Below are 27493 nucleotides of genomic sequence, written 5' to 3' on the forward strand. Positions count from 1 at the left end.
AGATTTAAGATTTAAGAAGAATTTTATTGGTTTAAAATCACAAAACAATACACTATTACTGTAGCTATTTAAATAATTCAGAAATATATAAAGGAAATCGTGGGATACAAAAGTTGGAGTATCTCACAAAGGAGACAGGTAAAAAAGTTTGTCAAAGATGATAGCAAAAGGGCTCCCAAGACAATGGCTGTGCATCGGGCAAAGAAAATAACCAGCTCAGGATGGAGTAGGAGGTCAGATCCTCCAGTAGGGATGTCTCTAGAAGAACATAAAGCTGATAAATTATTTAACAGATTTAACTAGGTGGAAAATTATATTGAAAATCACTTTTTTTATTTGAGAGAGAGAGCGTGCACGAGCAGGGGGGCAAAGAAGGAGGGGCAGAGGGGAGGGGTGGAGGAGGAGGGGCAGAGGGGGAGAGAGAAGCAGACTCCCCACTGAGCAGAGCCTGATGCGGGGCTCATCCCAGGACCCTGGGATCATGACCCAAGCTGAAGGCAGACGCTTAACTGACTGAGTCACCCAGGAGCCTCCTTGTCATATGCATTTTAAAGCACTATTTGACTCTGAACTATTTGTAGATAAAGCTGATAAAAATCAATCAAAAGTGGGGCGCCTGGGTGGCTCAGTTGGTTAAGCGACTGCCTTCGGCTCAGGTCATGATCCTGGAGTCCCGAGATCGAGCCCCACATCAGGCTCCCTGCTCGGCGGGGAGTCTGCTTCTCCCTCTGACCCCCCCCCTTCTCGTGCTCTCTCTCTCATTCTCTCTCTCTCTCTCAAATAAATAAATAAAATCTTAAAAAAAAAGAATGTTAAACTCAAGAAAAATGTTTAAAAAAATTAATCAAAAGCAAAAAAAATGTAGCACAACTACATGTTCTAACATTGGAAAGTTGTTTAAGAGATATTCTTTTTTTTAAGATTTTTAAAAATTTTGGGGTGCCTGGGTGGCTCTGTCGGTTAAGTGACTGACTCAAGTCATGATTTCTTGGAGTCTAGGAACTGAGCCTTTCGTCAGGCTCTGTGCTTAGCGGGGAATCTGCTGGAAATTGTCTCCCTGTCTCTCTCCCTCTGCTCTTCCCCTACTCACACACACTTTCTCTCTCTAAAATAAATAAGTAAAATCTTAAAAAAAAAAGATTTAAGAAAAATTTTAAGTAATCTCCACACTCGGTGTGGGGTTGGAACCCACAACTCTGAGATCAAGAGTTGTAGGCTTCACTGACTGAGCCAGCCACAAGCCCCTTAAGAGATATTCTTCAGAAAAAAAAAAAAATTCTAAACAATATTTCATTCTGGTAAAAAAGTTGTTCTTTAATAGGGAAACATTTGTGGTAGTTATCTTGGGGATTATAGGGGATTTTTGTTTGTGGAATGTTTGAATTATTTATAATGAGCATGTATTTATTTTTGTGATCAGAAAAGACGCATTGAAAAAAGATGTATTAGAGTCACATCAGCTAGATGGTGGAATAAGAGAGCCAAGCCCTTGCCCTCCCGCGCGAATACCAACTTAACAGCTATTCGTGGACAAATATACTTTTATGAGAGTTCTGGGGTCTCTTTGAGAGGTCTTAGCACCCCAGAGGAGTGCAAAATCAGAGAATAGCCACATTACTAAGGGTGAGAACAGTTTGACTTGACTTACATCACCTACTCCCCAGGCTGGCACAGCTCAGGGCTTAGCAAGACCCCCTCAGTCTGTCGCTCTTCCCACAGGAGACCCAGAAAGTGAAATGAGTGTCCTGCTTTCCCAGTCCCCCCGAGAGACTTGCTTCTGTTCCCCAGAATGCTTAGGGAACTTGCCTTTCTGCCTCACCGAGGGGCAGCTAAGGACAAAGAAAAGGGGCTGGGGCTCACAGCAACCGACACATGGATCTCCAAAACCGGCCCATGGACCCTGCCAATCAGCTGGCCCACTGGTGGACCCCAGCAGCTGGCCTGTGTCCGCCCCTGCAGATGGTGCTCCATTGCCCCGCACTCATGCATGGCCCTACAAACAGCACAGGAACCCAGAAGCTGGCTTGGCTCTGTAGGATTGGGAGAAAGCATACAACCCCTGGACTGCTCCTTCAGCAGGGAAGGAGAATAATGAAGCTTACACCCATTATCCTGGCATGTCTGCGTACTGTTCTGGGGAAGTTGGACTGGTGACTCAGCACTTAGGCTGGCTCTGCAGAGTAGGGAGAAAGGGCGTACCATTTCAGTCATGCATGAGGAGTAAGTCCCAGAGATGCACTGTGCATCATAGTGCCTATAAGTAACAATATTGTATTGTATACCTAAAAATTTGCTGATAGGATAGGTCTTAAGTGCTCTTATCACACAAAAACCTAAAAATTAAAAAAAAAAGAGAGGTTAGAGGAAACTTCTTGTGGTGCCAGATATGTTTATAGTACTGGTTGTGGTCATGGTTTCACAAATGTATACTTATCTCCAAACTCATTAGGTTATGTGCATTAAGTACAGACAGTTTTTTGTATGTCGATCATACCTCAATAAAGTGTTGAAAAACAATTTGTTTAAAGATCTCAAACTCACACAAAAAAATCAGAGAATTCTTCCCTGGGGATAAAAGAATGAAATTTTAAAATCTGAGCAGAGATAAAAGGTAGGAAGTGATGTGGAACCAGGTGACAGAGGAGGCATCCTTCCTCCTTTCTTGTGCTGAGGGTTTGTGAGAAGATTCTGTCGGTTCAGGGGGAATGCAATTTCATAACAGCAACATTTCATAACAGCAACAGCGCCACGGCGATGCTCACACTTATCGAGCTCTCTCATGTGTTACGCCCCACGCAAAGGGCTGCAGGCACATTGTCTTTAATTCTCACAAAACTCCACTACATATTCATTTATTTATTAAAAAGTATTTGTTGAACATTTTCTATGTGCTAGATGCTCCAGATACAGAGATAAAATCGTCGTGGTCCCTGTTCCTGGAGAGTGTACAGTAGAATAGGAGAAACAGACATTAAATACAAATAAATATTTAACGGCACAATGTAAATGACATGGAAGGTGTGACAGAATAACAGGGGGATCCACTTCAGTTACAGTGGTCTGAAGGTCTTTCTTGGAGAATGACATATATGCACTGGGACCTGTAGAGTAGGGAGGAACCAGGCAAGCAGAGAAGGGTCTTGAGGCAGATGTGAGTAAACTCTCTCCTCTGATGGAGGGGCTGAAAGAGAATCAGAGAAGCCAAATCAGAGAGGGGGTGGGAGGGAGACATGGTGGCTGAGGCTGCAGATGGGCCAGGCCATCCAGAACCACAGAGACTCAGTTTCTTTCTGGAGTGCCTGGGATGTCTTGCAGGGTCAGTTTTAAGCAGACAAATGAAGGGTCTGGTTTATATTAAAAATATTACTCTGGCTGTCTTGTAGAGAATGGATTGGAGGGAGATAAGAACAAAAATTGGGGAAATCTGTTTGGAGCTTACTGTCGTATTCCAGGTTGGGCAAGATGATGGGTTAATATAAGGTGGAGGTTAAAGTTTTGGAGAGAAGTGGGTCAGTCTAAGATATGTATTTGGAGGTAGAGTCCAAAGGGCCTGGTGATGGAACAGCTGAAGTCAAGGCTAACTCTGGTTCCTGGTTTGAGTAACAGGCTGATCCCCATTTTTCAGTCTAGGAGACCAGACCTCAAGAGGTTCCAGAACATGTCCCAGGAGGTATGTCTAGGAAGTGATGTGTGAGGATTTGGGACAAGGCCCAGCCAATTCCAGAGACAACATACATAATAAATACACTGTACTCTCTCCCAGTGAATCACAATCCTGCTCCTTTCTAAAAGGAAAGGAGTGGCTGTCTTCTGAATTATAACTCTCTGTCAAGCACAACTCCATCAGCTGCCAAAGAGAAAGTCAATGTCCAGGCTTGTTCATGGAAGCATGTTTTGGCCTGGAGCAGATTACAAAATGTTATTTGAATCACACGCTGGAAATTATGTTGTTCCTTAGATGTCTGACGTACTTGAGCAGGTTCTAGTCCAAAGAACTAGAAGTGATAATCCTAAATATTCAAATTCTGTTGCCAGGCAGAAAACAAGCTGTGTTCTGTCCCATGAGACCAGGAGAAGCTGTGTCATTCCTGAGTTCCTTTTGAGACCTCTCAGCAATTTAGATGACGTTGTCAAGGGCAGTTGTCCTGGAAGAAATAGGTTTACTCTAATGCAAAAAAGAGGAAAATGAAGTAGGTTAGTCGGGATCAGAGCCTCAGGCTACCTCTCATGGCTATAGAGAACGTCTGGAGAGCACTAACTGGCAGATAAGGATATTGATAGCTAAGGCAAAGTTAAATTAAAAATTGAATTTAAAAAAATCTCATTAAATTCAAGTACGTTGAAAACTTAGTTATGGGTGGTGATCCTAAAATACAAGATAACTTCTTGGATATGTTTTGGTGATATCATGAAGCTTTCTATATCCTGCTGGTATTTGTGCATCTATAGAATGGCCCCTTTACTTGTACTTTATTTGTAAGGTTACAAGTCTGGGGAGAGAGGTAAGATGTGAGACCAGGGGACGGTCATGGGCTTACCTCTTTGTACTGATGAACTGTGGAATAAATGGTGGAGAAATCACTGCTTTTCACAGGTGTTGGGATATTTGTTTCCTGTAAAAAAAAAATCATATACATTTGGCTCACGCAGACGAAGAGATATTCATGCGTTAGATATATTCTGGGGGAAGACAATGCCATATAGAAAGATGATGTCAAAGTTCTTCAGGAGGAAAAGGCTAGAGACTGTGTAGCAGAAGGAGCTGGAGACCAAACACCACGAGCTCTCCAACCTGGGAAGTTTAGTGACATTTCCTGAGGCCCACACAGAAGCACAACACCCCCACAAACCAGTGGCTCAAGACCCAGAAAGGGACAGAGGGGCAACCTTGTTGGCAGGTGGTGTGAAGTAAAGGAAGCATTGTTTCCTGCATCCGACTCTACTCTCCTTCCTCCATTTTAAGAACTGACTTCTATACTAGAAGTGTACAGAAGTACTGGATCTTTTGTCTTAGATCTTTACTAGCTACGACTGGACCTATTGCCTGCTTCAAGTTTGTCCCTTGACTCGAATTGCCTCGTTCTCATGCCATTGGATTCTCCTCATGCCTGGGGAACTGCTAAGTAGGAGGAACACCCAGTCTCAAGAATGGTTCTGCTTGGAATACAAAGTACAGCAATAACAGCAGAAGTCCCCTGTGCTCATAAGTTTTGACATTTAAAACTAATTAAGGAATATTTAGGGTATTTATCAAAACCTCTGGAACTCTCCAAAGTATAATTTTTGCTAAAGAAGAAGTTAGCAAATTTGCTGGAGATTAATTTATTTGTTTGTTGAGGGTGATTCATCTTGTCTTCAAGAGGGAACTGGAAAGGCAATAGAAACATTTGAACAAGTAAGAATACCCTTTCCTGTTACCTCTCTTCATGGAGCCTATCTTGTAAGTAACTGTGAGGGGCTGTGTGAAGGGACATTCACTTGGGGAATCTAAGATTTCTAGCTGCATCATTGCTTCCATGAGTTGGTAAATACTGAGTTATCTTGGCTTACTTTTCAGAAGATGTATGGTATTATTTAGAAATGTTCACCTGCAGGTGCTTTACTTTGGGGGTGGTGGGAAATTGCTGATGTGTGGCAGAGCAGTTCCTGGTGGCTGACCAAGGCCATCTGTTATGTTGCAGGGGGGAGGGGAGGGTTGAAGCCTGTTCATGCCTTTACTGTCTTCTACTGTTGCAAATCCTTGCCCCACTTCCCCTCTTGAGAGACTGCTTCTGAGTTCCCCTATTTCCACTACATCCAGGGTGAGAAATCCCCTGCTACAGAATTGTCTGCTCTGGAAACTCTCAGACTTACATGAGAGTCTGTTCCATTCAGCAAGTATTTACTGCGCATTGTGCTCAGGGAAGAGGGAAGAAGATGTAATTTTCACTTCAGGTAGCTTGTAATTAAGCTGGAAAGGGACAAGACTTACTGATGCATCACGCAGTTAGAGGACCATGTAAAGCAGGGTATGCGCAAACACACCACGGGGCTTGAGCCCTGGGTCTAGTTATGTCCCACATACAACATCCTAGCTCCTGCCACTGCCTCTCCTCTCCTCAAAGGTGTGTGTCATTGGATTAGTCAGATGATTGTGGTGACAAGTTTGTGAATAAAGACTATAAAAATCATGCCAATGATGGAGTATAAAGCTGAAAGGACTCACCCTGTTTGGATGAGTGACACAAGCATACACGGTGTTCCCTGGAGAGATGGAGACATAATCTAAGTTCCTTATGGTCTCTGCTGTTAACACAGGAAGGCACAGTCAGTGTCCTGCTCTCCTGGGACCTTGGCCTACACCAGGGCACTTTTTGGCTCCAAAGAGGCAGTTGTTCAAGGCAATGCCATTCCCTAGTGTTCATTCATTTTTGACAGTCTTTGAAGTTCTGGGTTGAACGAGAACCTTCTCAGCCATGTGCTCTATTTCTGACCTCATCACTGGGGGGATGTGGTCTAGAGGTATCCTAAAGCTTCAGAGTCTCCCTCTGGATTTACATTGGGCCAGGGAGCTCCCGAGACCAAATAGCACTGCCTGCACAAGGGCTAGAGAACCTTGTTGGCAAGCGTAATGGAGCCAAATTATGTCACATATATAATACTATTAAACTTCTCAGATTATATTATAAATGATTATACTATGGATGATTATACTCTAGATTATTATACTCTAGATTATTATATTATATTATATTATATTATATTATATTATATTATATTATAGATGAGAAACTAGAGGCTCAGAAATTTCAATTAACTTGGCACAAAGTCAAACAGGAAGTGATGGAACAGGAACTTGGATGCCTGCCTTCTGACTCTGAACCTCAGGTTCATCTTCTACACACGATGTCGTTTATTTCTCACCCATGAAATGAGACTCACAGCCAATCTGAAGCCAGAGCCTGTGTTCCTGTCTCTAGATCATACTTTCTTTTTGGACTGGGTCTACTCAATATTCAAATCTTGGCTGAAAGAGTGATGGGGTCAGGCAGTTTGTCTTTGGACCTTTGATGCTCTAACCCTGTCCCTGCCCTGGAGTTGCTGGTTGATAATGGACAGGCCATGAACCTTTTGCTGGCACTTAGTTTCTCATCAGCAGGGTGGGAAATGACCCTAATCCCACTCCAAGAAACTGGGTGAGTGACTGGTTTGCATGCTTGTAAGGGACCCGTTAGGTCCCAGAGGGGACAGACATGCATAGTTACAGGTCATCTCCTTTCGCACCATCTGGTCCATCTGAGTAATGACATTCTGACTCCCTCCTCTCTCATTATCCAGCCCTCTGACCAGCCCTTTTCCTCCTCCATTAGGTTCTCCCCATCGGTTTTATGATTGGGAGCTAAGAGTCTGCAAGCTCACCAGGACTCTGGGTTTGTGGAGTAGAGAAATGAAAGATGCCTGAAAAATAAAATCAGGGAAATTGAAATTTGTGAGTGTAGTGAGAGAGGCTCCCACACCCTACCCCACACCCACAGGTGTCTCTCTAGAGGGTATGGGGGGCGGTGCTGAAGGGGAAGGGCAGTCAGGCCTGGAGGCTTGGTCATGCATTTTCCAGTAGGACCCACCCTCCTTGGGAAATTAGCAGGTGTGTGGTCACATCCCAAGGGTTGTCCCAGTGGACCATCCTCCTTCCCTTTACCTGTCCTCCACAAACAATCTTTTTTCCTCCAAACAAGTAACCCCACAGTGATGACTATACATATCAAAGTAACCACAACCACAATTATAATCCATTTGGTATCAGGGTGATTTTTCATATTCAAAACACCTGAAAAAAGAAAAAAGAAGTTGCACTTGAAGCAGGGAGTGTTTTCCTCAGAGCCTCCACTGAGCCTCTTCTAGGCCACCTTTGGGGACTGGCTGGACCCTGGCTCTGGGTAGATTTTCTGAGAATGAGAGTCCATGTGGCAGACAGGACAGGAGCATGGTAGAGCCAGAATGGGGAGCAGTTCTGACTCCCCAAGGACTTTGCTCCTGGGCTCTGAGTGGGCTGGAGGAAGGGTTGGGGGAGGGAGGGAGGGAGGGAAGGAGGGAGGGAGGAGAGGCCTCTGGAGGTCGTGAGAGGCACAGAGCTGCAGGAGTGCCTGTCCTCTCCTAGAAGGGTTTGGCTGCCTCCCACTGGGCCACTGTTCTGGGGAATCACTTTGGGCAGGAGGGACACCCCACACCCCACAGCTGCTCAAGGCTCTCAGAGGGACCTGAGACAGACTGTTACCTTCGCAGAGACTCTGGGTGGAGACAGAGAAGGATATATTGCTGACAGTATTCTCAGCTATGCAGGTGAACTTCTGTTCACTGGAATTCCTGGGGTCCCAGGAAATAGTGAGGTTTGCTTCATTTATAGACGTGTTTCCTACAACCTGCCACCTTAAGAAGGTGTCATTTGAATTCTCTACAGAGCAGGTCAGGTGGATCTCACAGGTCCCAATCTCAGACAGCCACGTGTGATTGGTAATTTGTAAGTTCCTCAGTCGTCCTGCATGCAGAGAAAAGACCTGAACTAAGAACAAACGCCTTGGTTCAGCACTCTGTGAAAAATACCATTCCCGCCACAAAATGTTTCTGTATTCCACCCAACACTCTACTGTGTGTTATGGTATGTGTCGTCTGTAACTAGGTCAGCTCCTATTGCCTAACTGATGGCACCAAGTTCTGGGATGACCAAATGATGAAGGGAATCAGCATAGGACAGAGTAGCCAGAGGGAGAAGTGGTAGGGACACACCAGGGTAGCCACCACCTAGTTACATGATTCTGGGCTGCTCGATTTACTTTCTGGACCCCAATTTGTTCCTGGTGTCCTTTCTAGCCTTGTACACTGGCCTCGTGTAAAGACATTTGGGAATTCAGCTGAGGGTCAACTCTACCTTAGCCAGGGCAGAAACCAGTAGACCAGACTCAAAAACCTTGTTTTCTCAACCATCGGAATCCCCTAGCTGGAATAGAAGATAAAAGCTTAACATCCTTGTGGAACTGTATTTCTCACAAATCTGCAGGAATCCTGGGCCTCATTGTATCAGATGCTGGTTCCCATGATGACAAAGAGACTCTGATATGGAATGCCAGCAAGTCAGAAAGGGAAATGTTGAGAACCGAAAAACCAAGGAAAGGAGTGAAACTGAACAAGCAAGCCAAGAAGTACAATACATTCAGGCATGTAAGAGAACATCTGCTGTAGAAATTTCTGAGAGCAGAGACCGGAAAATATTGGCTATTAAGATGTCAGTAGCTGTGAATCAACAGGGACATGGGAGTTGTACAGAAAAGGCCACTGACCTGGACTTGACCTGAGGGTAACGGTGACCCAATGGAGAACAGAATGACTCCCACTGTCTGGTGGAAAGAGATTGAAGAATGCTCTAAGCTTCGTTAATGGACTAGGAGGTGGGACATATGTTGACAGAAAGGCGATTTCTTGTAATGGCGAGTGTTGGATTTGGAGTTAGGAAGACCTGGGCTAAACTCATGGCTTTGTCACTTACTGGTTACATGACCACGGATACGTTTTTAATCTCTCCAAGGCTCAGTTTCATTATGTGTAAACCTGGGCAATAATACCAACTTCTTAGGGAATTATGAGGGTTAACTGAGACAGTGCCTAGCACAGCAATGGCAAATATTTGGCATGAATGCCACATTCCGTCAACCTGTGTCCATGGCTGACCTCAAAAATCTAACTTGTTACCCTTCTCCACTTAATGAGTATAAAACTACCTACGTGACATTTCCACTTGGAAATAATGTGTATCTCAAACTCAACATGTTCAAAAGGATCCCTGTTTTTCTCTTTCAAACCTGCTCAGTCCATAGCCTTCAGCACCCTCGTTGATAATCGCCTTTCCAGACACTCAGGGCAAAAGCCCTGGAGATGACTTACCTCTTCATCTTATACCATATCAGGATATCCTGGTGACTTTACCTCCAAAATATATTCAGGGTCCAACCCCTTCTCCTTACCTCTACTGCTACCACCCTGGGGCAAAGCAGCAGCGTCTCTTGCTTGGATTGTCACAGTGGCCTAATTGGTAACTGGCTTCTACTGCTGTCCCCTAGAGCCTATTCTTAACAGAGCAGTCAAAGGGATATATTAAGCAAGTAAGTCAAATCATATTACTGTTCTACAAAACCCTCTGATGGTTCTCAGTCTCACAGAGTAGAAGCCGAAGTCCCCATGATGGCTCTCAGAGCCTTACCAGACGTGGCCCCTATTTCTTTACTAACCTTGTTTCCTATTACTCTCCCCTCACTCTGCTCCTTGGTGTTGGACCTCCTTGGTGCTCTTTGAGCATGCTGGGCACAGGGAATGCCTATGCTGGATGGCTCTTCTTTCAAATATCTGCATGGCTCACTCCCTCACCTCCAAGAGGTCTTGGCTCAAATGTTATTTACTCAATGAGGCCTATTATGACCACCCCATTTAGAACTCACCCCTGTTCCCTGGCACTCTTCATGCCAAAAGGCCCTGAGAAGGGATTGGCATTGAACCTGGGGAGTATGATTATTGCAGAAGAAGTCATGCTTGGTCTTCTGAAGAATGGCAGAAGAACATTGTCTCAACAAGTATGATGGAGCCTGATATGGGGTCTATTCTCAGACTTTTGACTGGATGTCTCTCTTCTCTCCAGCGTCCTGGCTCTGCCTTGATGATCCTGGTCACACTGAGTGATCCTGCCTGTAGTGGGTTGAATGATGACACCTCCCACCCCACGGCCAAAAGATATCCCCAGGTCCTAATTCCCAGAATCTTATTTGGAAAAGGGTCTTTGCCCATGTAATTAAGTGAGATGAGGAGATGATTCTGGATTATCTGGGTGGGCCCTAAATCCAATGACAAGGGTCCTTATAAGAGGAAAGCAGATCTTTGAGACAGAAGAGGAGATCACACAGGGAAAGAAGGCAGAGACTGGCGTGATGCTGTCATAGACCAACAAACACCAAGGAATGCCAACAGCACCCAGAAGCTGGAAGAGGCAAAAAACAGATTGCCCTCTAGGGCCTCCAGAGGGAAGGCAGCCCTGCCCACACCTTGCTTTTGGACATTTGGCCTCTGGAATTGTGAGAGAATAAAATTTCTGTTGTTTTAAGCCACCAAATTTGTGGTGTTTTGTTTTGGAGGCCTCAAGACACTAATGAACTGCCCCAGGGCGATTTTGCCCCTTTGGTTGGAATTCCTGTTGCAGACTTTTCTAGACAATCTTTCTTTCCCTTCATATTTACCTGTTCTGTGTCCTATTCTTTTAGGGACATGACTTTGACTAATCTAACATGGTAAATCTGCCAAATATTCAGGGGATTCTAAAGGTTCACTGTAACCTATTTGTGGTGACATTTTATTTTAACTAAAGTGCTTTTTTTGGATTCCAAGTCTTAACTCAAAGGACTCTGGGTTAATTTTAGATACCATGGATTCTGGAGTAGATAAGAATTATAGAATCTTGGTGGCCTTTAAAGTTGCCAATTTAATGCTTGAATCTCCTGTACAACATTCCCATGAAAGAATTATCTTAAAGCCATTCATGGCATCTCTGAACATCACTGATTGCTAGAAGGATTTTTTTTTCTAATAAAAAGCTGTCTCATGGTTTCCATAATTTTATGTTGAGGACATGAGCCATCTGGGAAAAGTATTGTTAGAAATTAAATAACCTTGGGCGCCTGGGTGGCTCAGATGGTTAAACGTCTGCCTTCGGCTCAGGTCATGATCCCAGGGTCCTGGGGTCGAGTCCCGCATCGGGCTCCCTGCTCCTTGGGAGCCTGCTTCTCCCTCTGCCTCTCTCTCTCTCTCTGTCTCTCATGAATAAATAAATAAAATCTTAAAAAAAAGATGTTAAAAAAAAGAAATTAAATAACCTTGAGTGGCTCAGTTGGTTAAGCATCTGCCTTCAGCTCAGGTCATGATCCCAGGGTCCTGGGATCAAGCCCCACGTCGGGCTCCTTGCTCAGTGGGGAGCCTGCTTCTCCCTCTCCCTTTGCCTCTCACCCGTGCTTGTGCTCTCTCTCTCTCTGACAAATAAATAAAATCTTTATAAAAAAGAAGTTAAATAACCTTGATAGAAAAGATCTTTCTTATTATCAGCTCATCCTTACAGAGCACTTTCTAGGTAGAGTTCTGTCTTGTACACTGATCACTCCATGGGGTCAGACTGGCCTTTGTGTAAAGGGAGGTCTCATGTCAGGTACATGTCACTCTCCCACTTACTGTCTCCATGACCGTAGGCAGGTTGCTGGGGCTGACTCGAGGCCTTGGGGGTAAGGGTGGTACCTGCCTCATGGAGTTGTTGTGAAGAATATACTACAGATAGAGGTAATGCACAAGGAAATAGAGTCATAGCGACTTCACTTCTGTTCCTTCCAGTACATTTCAGGTCGAGAGGGAATATTTTAGTGTGTGAGTGAGAGTGATGTGACTTGAGGCCAGGAGTCACAAGACTTACATTCTATTCTCCACTCTGCCACTAACTGGCCGAGCCATTGACTTGCTTTTCTGCCAGAACTCAGTCTGACTGCAAATGCCATGTTCTTAACCACTAGGCTACACTTGCTGTCACATAGGATTTGACATCTGTAACACCTTTCAGTCCATACACAATTAAACACCACGCTTTGACTCACTGAAGATCTGCAGAGTGTAATAGGAAAACTCTGTAGAGGTTTGTGTGGTTATCTGGGCACAGTAAAGTCCTGCGTCTCCCGTTGCCAGGTTGCTGAGTTGTAAGGAGTAGTTCTCCAACAGTTGCAGTCGATCTTTCCGTTTTGGATCAGTCGCCGAGATCCGCAAATCTGGAGCAGCTTTTGGCAATATGAAGTTGATAGATTTTCCATTGTGAAGCCAGGTGATGGACTGAATATCCTGATGTACAGGAAGCTTCAGGGAAAGAGTTACCGACTCCCCCAGAACCCCATTCACTGTCAGTGGGTTTGAGCTGTCTTGTGAAGCTGTGTTCCCTGTAAGCACAGAAGGGAAACGGCTATAACCATCCCCCTCTGCCCACTCCCTGCTTCCCACACCCATTCCCGTAATTCTGCCCGTCTATTAGAGCCTTCTGATACTGAAGCCCAGAGACAGGAGGAAGAGAGACAAGGGTTAGGAGAAGTGTTGAAATGGACAATCACAGAGGTTCCACACCAAACAAAATGTCTGGTGTTCTTGGGTAATGGGTCATTGGCCCAGATGGTTCTGGGCCAGTCCACCCTCCCACACTGGCCGGTCACTCCTGGGTCATGGCCACAATATCTGACTCCAGCTTCTGGGTTCTCTGGGCATAAGGTAGAGGGGAACAGGGAACTGCATCCACTCCCTGGCATAGGACCCCAAAACGACCAAGTCTTTGCTGATGAAGTATAGTGAAAGCTCAACATTTACTGATTTACCTACTACACCCAACATAGTAGTTTTGTGTGGTTTAGAGAACTGATAATAAGAATTTACAGCTCTTCTTATCCATTATTTCCTTTGATGCTGTTACAATTCTAGGAGGCAGCTAGGATGAATATTACTATCTCCATTTATAGATAAAGGAACTGAAGCATAGAAGTTTAATTCATTTTCCCAGGGTTGTCCAGCTAAAGAATACAAGTCAGGAATCAAACCCAGCTCTTCTGACTTCAGCTACTTTGTGCTCTTTTTATGATAGCAGAAGGTATCTTTTCTATTCTCAAAAAGATTATAGTCTATTTGAGGAGATAAAACTGATAAATATAAAGGTAATAAATATAAAGAGCACCTGGGTGGTTCAGTTGGTTAAGCATCTGACTGTTGATTTTGGCTCAGGTCATGATCTCAGGGTCATGGGATCGAATCCCACATCAGGCTCTGCGCTCAGCAGGCAGTCTGCCTGAGGATTTTCTCCCTCTGCCTCTGCCTCTGCTCCTCCCCCTGCTCACACACACTCTCTCTATATATCTAAAATAAATAAATAAGCCTTTTTAAAAAAAGTATAAATATAATTTCAAAGGGACGGATAATGGCCATATTCTCATGAGCCTATCTCAGAGCCATTAATGTTTGAGCAAAAAAGGTGAAATTGTCACAATGATTCTTAAAAAAGATGCTTCCTTATCATCCTTTGCAAATACTTAGCACTTACCATACCATTTTGTAGTCCTATTAACTCATTTGTCTAACTGACCATGGCTTAATTACCTTTTTATCTCAGCATTGTGCCCGACATGAAGTAGGATCTGGAAATGTTTGAGTGAATCAGTGAAGAAGTAATTGCAGCCATGATCCCAACCCTCTCCAGATCTCTTACTTCTCAGGAGAGGATCTGAGCAGGGAGAAAATATCTCTTGAGATCCTGACACTCAGCTAGCTCCTGGGTGAGCTCATGTTTGCTCTCTCCTTCCTGGACTGTGGAAGCTGGGCACAGACACACTGCAAGCAATAACCCTCTGTACCACATCTTTCCCATCAGTAGTTTAATGTGCCCTTATTTGTCATCTTAATCCTTCTACCCTCTAGGAACCACATGGGTGAATATCACAAGCAAAATCTTGAGCAAAGATTTATTTTGCTTTTATTTTTATAACTGATTCCATTTATTGAAAGTTTAAAAATAGGCAAAACAAATCTGCTGCTAGAAGTCACCACAGTGGTCACCTTTGAGAAGGAGGGAGAGAGCAGGCAGGAGGGAGCATAAATGGGGAATTCTGGGGTGCTGCTAATGTCTTGACCTGTGTCTGGATACACAGATTTAGGCATTTTATGATAATTCATTGAGTTCACACTTAGGATTTGTACAGTTTTCTTGCTGTGTGTTATATTTCCTTTCTTTTTTAAAATTTAAATTCAATTAATTAATGTATAGTGTATTATTAGTTTCAGAGGTAGAGTTTAGTGATTCATCAGTTGCGTATAACACCCAGTGCTCATTACATCAAGTGCCCTCCTTAATGCCCGTCATCCAGTTAGCCCATTCCCCACCCACCTCCCCTCCAGAAACCCTCAGTTTGTTTCCTAGAGTTAAGAGTCTTACGGTTTGTCTCCTTCTCTGATTTTGTCTTATTTTACTTTTCCCTCCCTTCCCTTATGATCATCTGTTTTGTTTCTTAAATTCCACATATGAATGAAATCATTTGATAATTGTTTTTCTCTGAGTACTTATTTCCCTTAGCACAAAACCCTCTAGCTCCATCCACGTCATTGCAAATGGTAAGATTTCATTTTTTGATGGCTGAGTAATATTCCATGGTGTATATATACCATATCTTCTTTATCCATTCGTCTGTCAATGGACATCTTGCAGAAGAATGAAATTGGACCATTTTCTTCCACCATACACAAAAATAAACTCAAAATGGATAAAAGACCTAAATGTGAGACAAGAATCCATCAAAATCCTAGAGGAGAATACAGGCAGCAACCTCTTCAACCTCAGCTACAGCAATTTCTTGCTAGACATGGCTTCAAAGGCAAGGGTAAAAAAAGCAAAAATGACATATTAGGACTTCATCAAGATAAAAAGCTTTTGCACACCAAAGGAAACAGTTGACAAAACCAAAAGACAACCCAAAGAATGCGAGAAGATATTTGCAAGAGTCTTATCAGATAAAGGGCTAGTATCCAAAATCTGTAAAGAACTTATCAAACTCAACACCCAAAAAACAAATAATCTAGTCAAGAAATGGGCAGAAGACGTGAACAGACATTTCCCCAAAGAAGACATCCAAATGGCCAACAGACCCATGAAAAGATGCTCAACATCATTTGCCATCAGGGATATACAAATCAAAATCACAATGAGATACCACCTCACACCAGTCAGAATGGCTAAAATTAACAAGTCAGGACATGACGGATGTTGGCGGGGATGCGGAGAAAGGGGAACCCTCCTACACTATTGGTGGGAATGCAAGCTGGTGCGACCACTCTGGAAAACAATATGGAGGTTCCTCAAAAAGTTAAAAATAAAACTACCCTATGACCCAGCAATCGTACTCGTAGGTATTTATCCAAAGGATACAAACATAGTGATTCGAAGAGGCATCCGCATCCTAATGTTTATAGCAACAATGTCCACAATACCCAAAATGTGGAAAGAGTCACTGTGTGTTATATTTCAGTTAAAAATGTTAGAGCAACAACAAAAACCAAGCCAAACCAAAACAGTTACAATGGCCTATAAGGACCAAAATGATTTGCTCATTTTTATCTCTCTGACCTAATTTCCTATTACTCTCTCCAGACTGGTTTGCTTTGCTCGAACTATGCTGGCCTGGGCTATTTCTTGAATAGACTGGGGCTTGTATACTTGCAGTTCCCTCTGTCTGGAAGCATTTCTCCCAGGTGTGCACGTGGCTCACTTTTTCATCTCCAAAAAGTATTTAATGCACACATTCCCTCTCAGAGAGGATCACTCTTCCCTCATCACCAACACTCATCCTTATACGTTCAGCTGCCCTTTTTTGAAATTTAAATTCAATTTAGTTCCCATATACTGTATTATTACTTTCAGGGGTAGAATTTAGTGATTCATCAGTTGCATATAACACCCAGTGCTCATTACATCGGGTGCCCTCCTTAATGTCCATCACCCAGTTAACCCATCCCCCACCCACCTCCCCTCCAGCAACTTTCAGTTTGTTTCCTAGAGTTATGAGTCTCTTATGGTTTGTCTCCCTCTCTGATTTTGTCTTCTTTTATTTTTCCCTCCCTTCCCCTATGATCATCTGTTTCCATATTTTGGCTATTGTGGAGAGACGGAGCCGAGGCGCAGGCTCTCAGCTCGGGGTGGCCATAAACTGTGATCCGCAGCCCAGTCGGGCCACTGCGCCTCCAGCAGGGACCCAACAAGCGGCAGAGCCGGGGAGACTCCCCTTCCTCCCCGGGGAAGAGCGGCGCAGGAGCGCACCACAGGGATCTGCTGGGTTTGGAGACTCCACACGGGGTCGGGTGCCAGAGATAGAAAAGCTCGGTCACAGGCCGGGTGAGCACGGAGTGCGGCCGGAGACCGGGGAGACGGGAGTGATTGACTGCTTTTCTCTGGGGGTGCACTGAGGAGCGGGGCCCCGAGTTCTCGGCTCCTCCAGGTGGAGATTGGGAGGCCACCATTTTCACCCTGGTCCTCCAAAGCTGTACCAGAGCTTGCAGGGAACAAAAGCTCCTGAGAGCAAACCCGAGCAGCTTGCTTAGCCCAGACCGACAAGGGTGGGGCAATTCCGCCTCCGGCAAAGACATTTGGGAACCACGGCAACAGGCCCCTCCCCCAGAGGATCAGCACCAACAGCCAGCAAGCCAAGACCAGGTTTACCGATCAAGGAGAACGGGAGAACTCCAGCGCTAGGGGAATACTGCACATAGAATTCATGGTTTTTTTACCATGATTCATTAGTTTTTCAAAGTTAATTTTTTTAACTGTTTTTTTTTGAATTTTTCTTTTTCCCTTTTTCAACCAACATCTTATCAATCCCTTTATTAAAAAAACATTTTTTATTTTTCATTTTTACGGTCATATTCTATCCCTTCATAGTAGTTACCCTTATTTTTGGCATATATATATAAGTTCTTCTCTCTTTAAAATTTTGATATACAGTTTCTTCTAACAGATCAAAATATACCTTAAATCACTAGTGTATGGCTTTGTTCTACTCTCCTGCCTGATCATAGTCTCTCCCATTTTTTTCTTTCTTTTTTTTTAAAAATCTTCTTCTTTCTTCTTTCAAACAACTTCTTATCTTATCAATTCCGTTTATAAAACCTTTTATAATTTTCATCTTTACAGTCATCTTCCATCCCTTCATTGTATCAACCCTTATTTTGTACATATATAAGTCTTTCTTCCTTTAAAATTTTAGGAGGCACTTTCTTCTAACAGACCAAAATACACCCAAAATCTAGTGTGTGGCACTGATCTATGCACTAGCCTGATCATATTTGATCATATTCTGTTTTTTTTCTTTGGTTTGTTCTGTTTTTGTTTGTTTTTATCTTTTTCTTTTTCTTTTTTTTTTCTCTTTCTTTTTTCTTTCTTTCCCTTTCTTTTCCCCTGGTTTCAGGTCTTTTCTGATTTGTATAGAGTGTATTTGCTGGGGACATTGTTCACCTGTTAGCATTTTGTTCTCTCATTCATCTATTCTCCCCTGGACAAAATGACAAGACGAAAAAAATCACCTCAGCAAAAAGAACAAGAGATAGTATCGTCAGCCAGGGACCTACTCAATACGGACATTAGTACGATGTCAGACCTAGAGTTCAGAATCATGACTTTAAAGATACTAGCTGGGCTTGAAAAAAGTATGGAAGTTATTAGAGAAACCCTTTCTGGAGAAATAAAAGAACTAAAATCTAACCAAGTCGAAATCAAAAAGGCTATTAATGAGGTGCAATCAAAAATGGGGGCACTAACTGCTAGGATAAATGAGGCAGAAGAGAGAATCAGTGATACAGAAGACCAAATGATGGAAAATAAAGAGGCTGAGAAAAAGAGAGATAAACAACTACAGGATCATGAGGGAAGAACTCGAGAGATAAGCGATACCATAAGATGAAACAACATTAGAATAATGGGGATCCCAGAAGAAGAAGAAAGAGAGAGAGGGGCAGAAGGTATATTGGAGCAAATAATAGCAGAGAACTTCCCTAATGTGAGGAAGGAAACAGGCAGCAAAATCCAGGAGGCACAGAGAACCCCTCTCAAAATCAATAAAAATAGGTCAACACCCCGACATCTAATAGTACAACTTATGAGTCTCAGAGACAAAGAGAAAATCCTGAAAGCAGCTCAGGAAAAGAGATATGTAACCTACAATGGTAGAAATATTAGATTGGCAACAGACTTATCCACAGAGACCTGGCAGGCCAGAAAGGACTGGCATGATATCTTCAGAGCACTAAATGAGAAAAATATGCAGCCAAGAATATTATATCCAGCTAAGCTCTCATTGAAAATTGAAGGAGATAAAAAGCTTCCAGGACAAACAAAAACTAAAGGAATTTGCAAACACGAAACCAGCCCTCCAAGAAATATTGAAAGGGGTCCTCTAAGCAAAGAGAGAGCCTAAAAGCAGCATAGACCAGAAAGGAACAGAGACAATATACAGTCACAGTCACCTTACAGGCAATACAATGGCACTAAATTCATACCTTTCAATAGTTACCCTGAATATAAATGGGCTCAATGCCCCAATCAAAAGACACAGGCTATCAGATTGGATTAAAAAACAAGACCCATCAATATGCTGTCTGCTAGAGACTCATTTTAGACCCAAAGACACCCCCAGATTGAAAGTGAGGGGGTGGAAAACCATTTCCCATGCTAATGGACACCAAAAGAAAGCTGGGGTGGCAATCCTTATATCAGACAAACTAGATTTTAAAACAAAGACTGTAATAAGAGATGAGGAAGGACACTATATCCTACTTAAAGGGTCTATCCAACAAGAAGATCTAACAATTGTAAATATCTATGCCCCGAACATGGGAGCAGCCAATTATATAAGGCAATTAATAACAAAAGCGAAGAAACACATTGACAACAATACAATAATAGTGGGGGGCTTTAACACCCCACTCACTGAAATGGACAGATCATCTAAGCAAAAGATCAACAAGGAAATAAAGACTTTAAATGACACACTGGACCAAATGGACTTCACAGACATATTCAGAACATTCCATCCCAAAGCAACGGAATACACATTCTTCTCTAGTGCCCATGGAACATTCTCCAGAATTGATCACATCCTAGGTCACAAATTAGGTCTCAACTGATACCAAAAGATTGGGATTATTCCCTGCATGTTTTCAGACCACAATACTTTGAAACTAGAACTCAATCACAAGAGGAAAGTCGGAAAGAACTCAAATACATGGAGGTTAAAGAGCATCCTACTAAAGAATGAATGGGTCAACCAGCAAATTAAAGAAGAATTAAAAAAATTCATGGAAACCAATGAAAATGAAAACACAACTGTTCAAAATCTTTGGGATAGAGCAAAGGCAGTCTAAGAGGAAAGTATGTAGCAATACAAGCCTTTCTCAAGAAACAAGAAAGGTCTCAAATACACAACCTAACCCTACACCTAAAGGAGCTGGAGAAAGAACAGCAAATAAAGCCTAAACCCAGCAGGAGAAGAGAAATAATAAAGATCAGAGCAGAAATCAATGAACTAGAAACCAAAAGAACAGTAGAACAGATCCACGAAACTAGGAGCTGGTTCTCTGAAAGAATTAACAAGATTGATAAACCCCTGGCCAGACTTATCAAAAAGAAAAGAGAAATGACCCAAATCAACAAAATCATGAATGAAGGAGGAAAGATCACAACCAAGACCAAAGAAATACAAACAATTATAAGAACATATTATGAGCAATTCTATGACAGCAAATTAGATAACCTGGAAGAAATGGGTGCATTCCTAAGATGTATCAACTCCCAAAACTGAAGCAGGAAGAAATAGAAAACCTGAACAGACCTATAACCACTAAGGAAATTGAAGCAGTCATCAAAAATCTCCCAACAAACAAAAGCCCAGGGTCAGATGGCTTTCCAGGGGAATTCTACCAAACATTTAAAGAAGAATTAATACCTATTCTCCTGAAACTGTTCCAAAAAATAGAAATGGAAGGAAAACTTCCAAATTCATTTTATGAGGCCACCATTACCTTGATCCCCAAACCAGACAAAGATCCCATCAAAAAGGAGAATTACAGACCAATATCCTTGATGACCATGGATGCAAAAATTCTCACCAAAATACTAGCCAATAGGATCCAACAGTACATTAAAGGGATTATTCACCATGACCAAGTGGGATTTATCCCTGGGCTGAAGGCTGGTTGAACATCCGCAAATCAATCAACGTGATACAATACATTAACAAAAGAAAGAACAAGAATCATATGATCCTCTCAATAGATGCAGAAAAAGCATTTGACAAAGTACAGCATCCTTTCTTGATCAAAACTCTTCAGAGTATAGGGATAGAGGGTACATACCTCAATATCATAAAAGCCATCAATGAAAAACCTACAGCGAATATCATTCTCAATGGGGAAAAGCTGAGAGCTTTCCCCCTAAGGTCAGGAACGCGGCAGGGATGTCCACTATCACCACTGCTATTCAACATAGTATTAGAAGTCCTAGCCACAGCAATCAGACAACAAAAAGAAATCAAAAGCATCCAAATCGCAAAGCGGAAATCAAACTCTCACTCTTTGCAGATGATATGATACTGTATGTGGAAAACCCAAAAGACTCCACCCCAAAACTGCTAGAACTCATACAGGAATTCAGGAAACTGTCAGGACATAAAATCAATGCACAGAAATCAGTGGCATTCCTATACACCAACAACAAGACAGAAGAGAGACAAATCAAAGAGTCGATCCCATTTACAATTGCACCCCAAACCATAAGATACCTAGGAATAAATTTAACCAAAGAGGCAAGGGATCTGTACTCAGAAAACTATAAAATACTCATGAAAGAAATTGAAGAAGACACAAAGAAATGGAAAAACGTTCTATGCTCATGGATTGGGAGAACCAACATTGTGAAGATGTCAATGTTACCTAGAGCAATCTACACATTCAATGCAATCCCCATCAAAATAACATCCACTTTTTTCAAAGAAATGGAACAAATAATCCCAAAATTTGTATGGAACCAGAAGAGACCCCGAATAGCCAGAGGAATCTTGAAAAAGAAAAGCAAAGCTGGCAGCATCACAATTCCGGACTTCCAGCGCTATTACAAAGCTGTCATCATCAAGACAGTACCGTACTGGCACAAAAACAGACACATAGATCAATGGAACAGAATCGAGAGCTCAGAAATGGACCCTCAACTCTGTGGTCAACTCATCTTTGACAAAGCAGGAAAGAATGTCCAATGGAAAAAAGACAGTCTCTTCAACAAATGGTGTTGGGAAAATTGGACAGCCACATGCAGAAGAATGAAACCAGACCATTTCTTTACACCACACACAAAAATAGACTCCAAATGGTTGAAAGACCTAAACGTGAGACAGGACTCCATCAAAATCCTAAAGGTGAACACAGGCAGCAACCTCTTCGACCTCAGCCGCAGCAACTTCTTCCTAGAAACATCGCCAAAGGCAAGGGAAGCAAGGGCAAAAATGAACTATTGGGATTTCATCAAGATAAAAAGCTTTTGCACAGCAAAAGAAACAGTCCACAAAACCAAAAGACAACCGACAGACTGGGAGAAGATATTTGCAAATGACATATCAGATAAAGGGCTAGTATCCAAAATCTATAAAGAACTTCTCAAACTCAACACCCAAAGAACAAATAATCCAATCAAGAAATGGGCAGAAGACATGAACAGACGTTTTTCGAAAGAAGACATCCAAATGGCCAACAGACACATGAAAAACTGCTCAACATCGCTCGGCATCAGGGAAATCCAAATCAAAACCTCAATGAGATACCACCTCACACCAGTCAGAATGGCTAGAATTAACAAGTCAGGAAATGACAGATGTTGGCGGGCATGTGGAGAAAGGGCAACCCTCCTACACTGTTGGTGGGAATGCAAGCTGGTGCAACCACTCTGGAAAACAGTATGGAGGTTCCTCAAACAGTTGAAAATAGAGCTGCCATACGATCCAGCAATTGCACTACTGGGTATTTACCACAAAGATACAAATGTAGGGATCCGAAGGGGTACGTGCACCCAATGTTTATAGCAGCAATGTCCACAATAGCCAAACTGTGGAAAGAGCCAAGATGTCCATCGACAGATGAATGGATAAAGAATAAGTGGTATATATACACAATGGAATAGTATGCAGCCATCAAAAGGAATGAGATCTTGCCATTTGCAACGACATGGCTGGAACTGGAGGGTGTTATGCTGAGTGAAATAAGTCAATCAGAGAAAGACATGTATCATATGACCTCGCTGATATGAGGAATTTTTAACCTCAGGAAACAAACTGAGGGTTGCTGGAGTGGTGGGGGGTGGGAGGGATGGGGTGGCTGGGTGATAGACATTGGGGAGGGTATGTGCTATGGTGAGCGCTGTGAATTGTGCAAGACTGTTGAATCACAGATCTGTAATTCTGAAACAAATAATGCAATATATGTTAAAAAAAAAAAAAGAAGAAGATAGCAGGAGGGGAAGAATGAAGGGAATAAGTCGGAGGGGGAGACGAACCATAAGAGACGATGAACTCTGAAAAACAAACTGAGGTTTCTAGAGGGGAGGGGGTGGGGGTATGGGTTAGCCTGGTGATGGGTATTAAAGAGGGCACGTTCTGCGTGGAGCACTCGGTGTTATGCACAAACAATGAATCATGGAACACTACATCAAAAACAAATGATGTAATGTATGGTGATTAACATAACAATAAAAAAATTAGTCCTTCTTTCTTTTTGTTGTAATTATGAGATTGTTTTCCTCTCTTTTCCAGAGTCTTTATCATAGGGATTGTGCTTATTATCTCTGTATTCCCTAAGACTTAGCACACTTTCTAGCTCAATAAATGTTGAATCAATAGAGGTGTGTGCTCTGTGGACAAAGAAGTGAGCATCAGGGGCCAGGAGAGGTGGGGGTTGTCAGGGAACACTTCACAGGGGAGATAACATTGTAGCAGAGTTTTGAATAAAAACAAGAGGTTCCCAGACCTCAATTATTTGTATTCTTCCAAAAATGCCCTGTTCTTTCTCTGCTTTGTTGTTCCTTTTGCCTGAAATGCCCTTCCTCGCCTTTTCCACCCGGTGAGCTCCTAGTTATCCTTCAAGGATGAGCTCAAATACCTGTTTGCCTCTGCTTTTATTTGTGGGGAGTTTGCTTGGGTACAGGGGGACGAGAAAGGAGTCTGTGACAGAAGAAGAGACAAAATGGAAGAAGGTGGAGAAGTGGAAGGTAGAGGCCCCTGAATGTCTAGGAAAAAAGAAAAAGGCTGGACGCAGTTTGCTTGGGAAGGTGAAGGACAGAGGTTACAGAAAATGTTCCAAAGCCTTTCTGTGAGACATTGGACACAAGGAGAGCTGCTTCGGGGCCCAGGTGATGTGATTTTGTTACCAGTGAGAAGAACCCCACAACTCAAGAAATTCCTCAAAGCTTTTGCCTAGCTATCAATGTTATCTTTTAGAAACAAGCTAAAGAATTGCTGGAACAGGAAAAGAAATATTTTGAATAGGATCCCCCAACCCCCCCTCCATCCCCTGCCCCCAGTACATGCCTGGGGAGATGACTCATAAAGTGCCCAATGGTTACCTCAGCTTCATCATAATGTTAAAATCCCTGCCCTGGGAGGGCATAAGCCTCATTAGCATAACATACAATGTATGTGTAGGCATGTTTTCTGAGTGAGCATGAGCAACTCTATGCCTGCCCATTACATGCAATGAGGAGGAACTCCCTCTCTGCATATTCATCCCAGAATTCAATGAGAGGAGCCTGCTTATCTTCAAATTTAATGCAATCTCTATGCAAAAATACTAATAGCATTTTTCATAGAACTAGAACAAAAAAATCCTAGAATTTGTATGGAACCACAAAAAACCCGGAATACCAAAGCAATCCTGAAAAGGAAGAACAAAGTTGGAGGAATCACAATTTCAGATCTCAAGATATACTACAAAGCTGTAGCAATCCAAACAGTATGACACTAGCATAAAAAAGACACATAGATCAATGGAACAGAATAGAGAGCCCAGAAATAAAAGCAGTTATATGGTCAATTAATCTTCAACAAAGGAAGCAAGAATATACAATTGGGAAAAGACAGTCTCTTCAACAAATGGTGTTGGGAAAACTGGACAGCTACATGCAAAATAATGACACTGGACCACTTTCTTACAGCATACGCAAAAATAAACTCAAAATGAATTAAAGACCTAAATGTGAGACATGAAACCATAAAATTCCTGGAAGAAAACACAAGCAGTAACCTCTTTGACATCAGCCGTAGAAATATTTTTTTAAATATGTCTCCTTTGGCAAGGCAAACAAAAGTAAAATTAAATGATTGGGACTATACCAAAATAAAAAGCTTTTGCACAGTGAAGGAAACCATCAACAAAACAAAAAGACAACCTACCAAATGGGAGAAGATATTTGCAAATGATATATCTGATAAAGGGTTAACATCCAAAATATACAAAGAACTTATATAACCCAACAGCCTCAAAACAAATAATCCAATTAAAAAAATGGACAGAAGACATGAACAGATGTTTCTCCAAAGAAGACATCCAAATGGCCAACAGGAACATGGAAAAAGTGCTCAATATCACTTGCCATCAGGGAAATGCAAATCAAAACCACAATGAGATATCACCTCACATCTGTCAGAAGGGTTAAAATCAAAAGCACGAGAAATAACAAGTGTTGGTAAGGTTGTGGAGAAAAAGGAGCCCTCCTGCACTATTGGTGGGAATGCAAATTGGTGCAGCTGCTGTGGAAAACAGTATGGAGGTTCCTCAAAAAATTAATGATATGATATGATATAAAATGATATGATCCAGTAATTTCACTACTGGGTATTTACCTAAAGAAAATAAGAACACTAATTCTAAAAGATATAGGTACCCTTATATCTTTCATTGCAGCATTATTTACCATAGCCATGATACAGAAGCAACCTAAGTGTCCATCCATAGATGAATGGATTAAGATGTGGTATGCACACAATGGAATATTATTCAGCCATAAAAAAGAATGAAATCTTGCCATTTGCAACAACATGGATGATCCAGAGGGTGTAATGCTAAGTGAAATAAGTCAGGCAGAGAAAGACAAATGCCATATGGTCTCACTCATATGCGCAATTTAAGGAACAAAGCAAAGAAAAAAGAGAGAAACCAAAAAGCAGACTTTTAACTATAGAGAACAAACGGCTGGTTGCCAGGAGGGAGGTGGGTGGGGGTGGAGGTGGGGTAAACAAGTGAAGGGGATTAAGAATACACTCATCATGACGAACACTGAGTAATGTATATAATTGTTGAATCACTAGATTATTACCCTGAAACTAATGTAACACTGTATGTTAATTATACTTGAATTTTAAAAAATTGACTTAAAAAAGAGAGAGAAATAAAGGAGACTGCTTACTCCTGTTTGGGGAGTCACAGCTTTGGAAATTATTCTCCATGTTCTCTTTATTTGCTGCAAATAAAGAAGACTTCATAAGGCAACTTCAGCTGGCATAGTCTCTCTCTATAACTCACCCCAGACCCGACCCACATTGGTCCAGGAACAAATTCTGGTGACCCAGATGGGACTCTTGTCCTTCTGAGGTTCTGCCCTCCAGTTCCCTGGTTTCCAACAGGCAGAGCGGAGGGCAGTGGCAGCTGGTCCTGGGCTAACCCATTCAAGCTCCTGGGGATGCTCCGGGCGCAGATTCCTCGTGGGGCTCTCCCTCCTTGGTGTCTATAACTGCCACCAGCGTTGAGATCTCCCCTGAAATCCAGCGGCCACACTGAGTATGTTTACTCAAAATGATCTCTGCTGGCATAAGCTGGGTCGACAGCACAGCTTTTAGAGGTAAATTAGAGTTGTCTCCCAAAGTCTGAGTAAATCAGGAAAAACAGGAAGATGGCATAACCTGGCTCTTCAGGAGGCTTGGATGCTCCTGGTGAAATGAGAACATTCCTTTAAAGACTAGTCAGAGGGTAAATTTGGGTGGTCCCTCTGTCAGGGACTCTGGACACTGTTGTTCTGGTATCCAGTGCTTAGAGTCTGGGAGATTGCCAGACATCTCCGTCCTGGCTGATCTAATATCTGGGTCATATGTTTATACTCAATACACCGTTGCTGATTGTTTGGATCACCACCCTGGCTACTTGGCCTTTATGTACCTTGCCCTTCCTTTCTTTTCTTTCCTGGCAATCTGTAAGTAGGGATCCCTGGTTCTCTGGTTTACCTTCCCTTTTACTAACTGATAAGAGAGACACCCCAGAGTCCTTGGCAGTCTCCAAATGTCTTTTAAGAAGACACTGGGGCATCTTTCTTTCTCTAGCTTTTTTTTTAAGGACAAGCCACTGGAGTCTTAAATATTCTGTGAGCAAGATGGTGTGACATTTGTGTCACTGCTACTCACTGTAAGCTACCTGTGTAGGTTAGGAGACTCTAAGGAAAATTCCCAGAACATGGGACCAGTTCTACTCCGAGGGAAAGCCCGTGGGCTGTAGCTTCCAGAACTGGAAGCTCCTCCTGGATACTCGCCCTGGACGCAAAAGCAAGTGATCTCCTTTTGCAACATAGCCTGGCCACAATATACTGTAGAGGATGGAGAAAAGTGGCCAGGAAATGGAACTTTAAAATTCAATGCCACGTTGCAATTAAAATTATTTTGTAGAAAAGTAAGAAAATGGGAAGAGATCCCATATGTTCAATCCTTTATGCAACTATACCGAAATGAAGATTTATAAAGGAAATGTAAAATTTGTGGGATAAATGTGGAACCTAAAACTTCAAAAATACTTCCCATATTAAATCTGATGAAGAACTATTCCTTTAAGTCAGAAGACATAAAGCTAGAAG

At 42.5% G+C, this 27493-nt stretch overlaps 1 protein-coding gene across 1 annotated transcript in view; it reads right to left on the reverse strand.

Moving 5' to 3' along the window:
- Positions 1 to 2836: 2836 nt before the first annotated feature.
- Positions 2837 to 27493, reverse strand: part of SLAMF6 (SLAM family member 6) — a 37745-nt gene continuing 13088 nt past the window's right edge. Inside the window, 7 exon segments of the mRNA XM_073888248.1 lie at positions 2837 to 4165; positions 4539 to 4613; positions 6206 to 6285; positions 7399 to 7437; positions 7679 to 7807; positions 8255 to 8515; positions 12651 to 12983. Of these exon segments, the coding sequence (XP_073744349.1) occupies positions 4118 to 4165; positions 4539 to 4613; positions 6206 to 6285; positions 7399 to 7437; positions 7679 to 7807; positions 8255 to 8515; positions 12651 to 12983 (965 nt within the window). The 3' untranslated portion in view covers positions 2837 to 4117.

Source organism: Callorhinus ursinus, unplaced genomic scaffold, assembly GCF_003265705.2.
Source record: "Callorhinus ursinus isolate GAN/ISIS: 27379988/994484 unplaced genomic scaffold, GSC_fseal_2.0 scaffold88, whole genome shotgun sequence".
NCBI lineage: Eukaryota > Metazoa > Chordata > Mammalia > Carnivora > Otariidae > Callorhinus > Callorhinus ursinus.